General features: G+C 39.2%; 1 protein-coding gene across 1 annotated transcript; it reads left to right on the top strand.

Annotated features, from left to right (window-relative positions):
• The first annotated feature begins 616 nt into the window (after positions 1–616).
• LOC149452491 (olfactory receptor 10A3-like) lies at positions 617–1,660 on the top strand. Its single transcript, XM_089689163.1, has one exon. The coding sequence runs from the start codon at positions 617–619 to the stop codon at positions 1,547–1,549; it is 933 nt and encodes a 310-aa protein (XP_089545289.1). The 3' UTR covers positions 1,550–1,660.
• Positions 1,661–4,153: the final 2,493 nt, after the last annotated feature.

The following is a 4,153-nucleotide window of genomic DNA, read 5'->3' on the forward strand; positions in this document are numbered from 1 at the left end:
AGGAGTAAAAAAACATACCCGTATTTCTTTGGAATGCAGAAAGGAAACTGGAGTACCCAGAGGAAATCCACCCAAGCAAAGGGGACACATGCAGACTCCATGCAGATAGTGTCCTGGCAAAGGTTTGAACTAGAAAGACAGGACTTGATCAGAAAACTCGGTGCCATGATTCTTCCTGTAAACATGTTATACAGGGACGCTGTACTTTTTAACAAGGAAACCCAACACTACAGTAGCTCTGCACTGAATGAATGGCTTCAATCTCTGTTACCTGCAAGGGAGTGGTGTCCCTTCCTAGTCATTTGCTAATCAGGTCTCTTCACAGCATATTAGTGTGCCATATTACATTTTTACTTAACACAAAATAAATAACATTTTTCAAAATGTATATTTTTTTAGTCTTACATATAATACAACGATAAAGAAAATACCAGCAAATAAACATATGCTATACATTCTCTTCAATATTTGTCGGTATGTACATACACAATGACACAATTCCATATTAAAGTAAATTTCAAACAAATAACTAAACTATAAAATCTGAACAATTTTGTGTTCATAATTTTCAAACTACTTGTTTCCAATTTATATGCTGTTTTGGGTTTTCTAGGTGATGGTGGTGAAGAACCAGACGGTGGTCACGGAATTCCTCCTCTTGGGTTTTGGAGACCTCCATGATCTCAAAATTCTACTTTTTGTCTTCCTTCTGAGTATTTATGTCATGGCTTTAACAGGAAACTCCCTTGTCATTGTCTTGGTTATGATCAGTCAGAGTCTTCACTCTCCCATGTACTTCTTTCTGTCCCAGCTGTCCTTGTCTGAGATCCTCTTCACCAGCAATATTCTGCCCGGCATGTTATGGCTAACACTAGCAGGTGGTGGAAAAATATCCATTATCAGATGTTTTTCCCATTTTTATTTGTTAACAGTATGCACCATCACTCAATGCCTACTGCTCACCACCATGTCCCTTGACCGCTACGTGGCCATTTGTAAGCCATTAAATTATACCGTCATTATGAGCTTTGGACTTCAACTTCAGATCGTCACGTTATGTTGGTCATCAGGATTTATTTTATCAATTGTACTATTTGGTTTCCTTTATAGGTTAGATTTCTGTGGTCCAGATACTATTAATCATTTTTATTGTGACGTTGGTCCTGTTTTAGAACTTGCATGTTCCGATGTTTCTTCTGTTAAGCTGGTTACCTCCATGTTGTCCACTCCTCTTGTTGTCTGTCCATTTGTGTTCATCCTGGCCACCTATATTTCCATCTTCAACACCATCATGAAGATCACATCCTCCATCAGGAGAGAGAAAGCCTTCTCTACATGCAGTTCCCACCTCACTGTAGTTTGCCTATACTTTGGCAGCTTGGCATCTATATATGTTTTCTCACCAAAATTTGGTTCTTCCAATACAAAAAAAAATTTGTCTTTAATATATATATTGGTGACTCCATTATTCAACCCATTGATCTACAGCTTGAGGAACCATGATATTAGAGGGGCCATTACAAAACATATACACCTTTTTGGCACCTGACAATTGCGATAGATACTCCAAATTTAATTTTCATCCACATACAGGACCAATCCATCCAAAACTGATATTGCAGTTTTTTGTAGATGTGAAACTACATAACAGTTTCTTGTGCTTCTTGTGGTTGTTAAAAGGAATTTGCTAAATTCTCACTGTTGGTTGATTTATTTTATGAATAGAGGAGGTGCTGGAACATGCAAACGTGTACAGGAATGCCCAAAACTCCAGGTGGGCAGGAACTTAGTCAGGGATTATGCAGGAGAGCTTGGAATGTTGGCAGGAAGATCTTGCTGTTGGAGTATGCAACACATATAGAAAACCAGGAGATGACTGAATTGTTACTTTTAGGTTGACTGTCCATTAATACAAATAAAAGTTCTTGTTAGGCAATCATCACCTGGCCAGATGTGTACACCCAAGGGGTGGCTAAGCTCTTTCTCCAGTGTTCTTTGACTAAAGTTCTTAGATGTTACTTATAACAGTCTCATATTACAGATATTGGAGGTGCTGAGGCACAGTTTTGATATCAGGCAGGGGGTGTGGTAAAAATTACGTTCTGAATAAAAAATGAAGTCACAGACAACAGTCTTCAGACTCTATCAGACAAATAGTCATTTAGCATGAAGGGACTGACAGAACAAGAAAAGAAATAATAGATATGGTGTGACCAAGATAACTGCTTCATGATTTTTTTTAATTTAGTAATTGGTTGGAAGTAGGATTTTATTCACAAAAAAAAAAAAAAAATTAAACTGCTATACTTCTTTTAAAGAATTCAAGAATAGGCAAAAAAAAATAACCCACTAGTACACCACCCTACACAAAATACTAAACAGGTAATGCAAATTTGAAAACCCTTACCATTTAGGAGAAAAGTCTAATTTAATTTTCATGACCTCATTTCTGTAATTCAAAAGATAACAGCTCTGCTCTGCCAAGGAGGAGGTGTAACAGCCAGGACTACATCATATCCTCTCCTCTCGCTCTGCAATAAAAGGAAACTACAGTCCCCATCAACCACAGGGAATTATAGTGAATGTGGGCGGGTACACTAGCTCTGTACATATTGAATGTGTCTGAGAGTCTTAGTTTGCCCACCACTGCAAGTGGGGCTGAATGATATCACTGCTTCCTGGAGAAAGAACCACAGAAGGGATGTGCTAACACCAGTGACTGGGAGAATAGGAGGCATAGCAGCCACTGGTCTTAATCTTAAAACTCTTCAAGAGCTGTACAGAAAATGTTCAGCTTTTAATTATATGCTTTAAAGTTTTTATCAAAGAAAAAAAATATCGATATGACTGCATAAGGCCCTGGTGTCCAAATTGTGGTGTGAAGGCTACATGGGGCCCATATAGTGTTTGTTGTGCAGCTCTTGGAAGCCAGCTGTCTGTAGGTTGTGCAGAAGCATTGATTTGTACGGGGGCTCTACTATCAGTGATCTCTAGCTGTCTCATGTAATAAATTCTCAGTCTCCAACTATCCCCAGCATCAGGTATGTTTAATCATCCATGTAGCATGTCTATAGCCTCTTATCAATTCCTGTAATATCACTGCATTCTACAGAGCATTACATTACATTATACTGAAAGAGGAACTCCGGGATAGCCAAAAATCACTCATAGGTACACCCCCTACACAAAACCCAATTTTGAAAATCCTTTCCATTTAGGAGAAAAGTCTAATTGAATTTTCATGACCTCATCTCTGTAAAAGATAACAGCATTTGCTCTGCCAAGGAGGAGGTGTAACAGCTGGGATTACATCATATCCTCTCCTCTCGCTCTGCAATAAAAGGAAACTACCATTCCCATCAGCCACAGGGAATTGTAGTGAATGTGGGTGGGTTAACTAGGCCTGTACATGTTGAATATGTCTAAGATTCTCGGTCCGCCCACCACTGCAAGTGGGGCTGAATGACATCACTGCTTCCTGGAGAAAGAACTACAGAAGGGATGTGCCAAGACCAGTGGCTGGTGGCAAAGGGGGCGTAACAGCCACCGGTCTTAGAAACATGAAACCAGAGAATTAACAGTTTTATTTGAAAATTAATAGGCTATTCCAGAGCAACTACTGAGTGAAGCAAAAATGAGTGACATATGTACAAAGAGAGGGTGCAGCGCTAGTAGATTCAGCAGTATTAACATATCAATGTAAATACACATATAAAGTGACAAAGTGCAAATACATAGGCCACTATATTGTGGTCAAAAAAGTGCTAAAGAGTGTAGACTCAATATATACAGTCCAGAAAGAAGAGGTGCTCTTGAGATTTCCAATGATCTCAGGATGTCTATTGATAATGGATCTGGTGGTAAATAATAAGAATGCGCACTCACCAGATATGCATTATAAATGCGCATAAATAGTAGTAAGCCTCTGGTCATCCAGATGTCATCACAGAATAGGTCTGGTCAGATCAGATCAAATTAAACCTCATTCCCTGGCGGTAATAGTGCTCCTAAGGATTCTCCACTCAATGGATACAGCCTACTCACAGGGGGTCTCCTCACATGGATGTGGATGCTTCTGTGAATATGATTAGCTCCCACAGGAGCTCAGAGAAACAGAGGAGCCCACATAGTGTAGTACTTTTGAAATTAGCGT

Source organism: Staurois parvus, unplaced genomic scaffold (assembly GCF_062004578.1).
Source record: "Staurois parvus isolate SC_StPar_1 unplaced genomic scaffold, SC_StPar_1.0 ptg000470l, whole genome shotgun sequence".
NCBI classification, from domain to species: Eukaryota; Metazoa; Chordata; class Amphibia; order Anura; family Ranidae; genus Staurois; species Staurois parvus.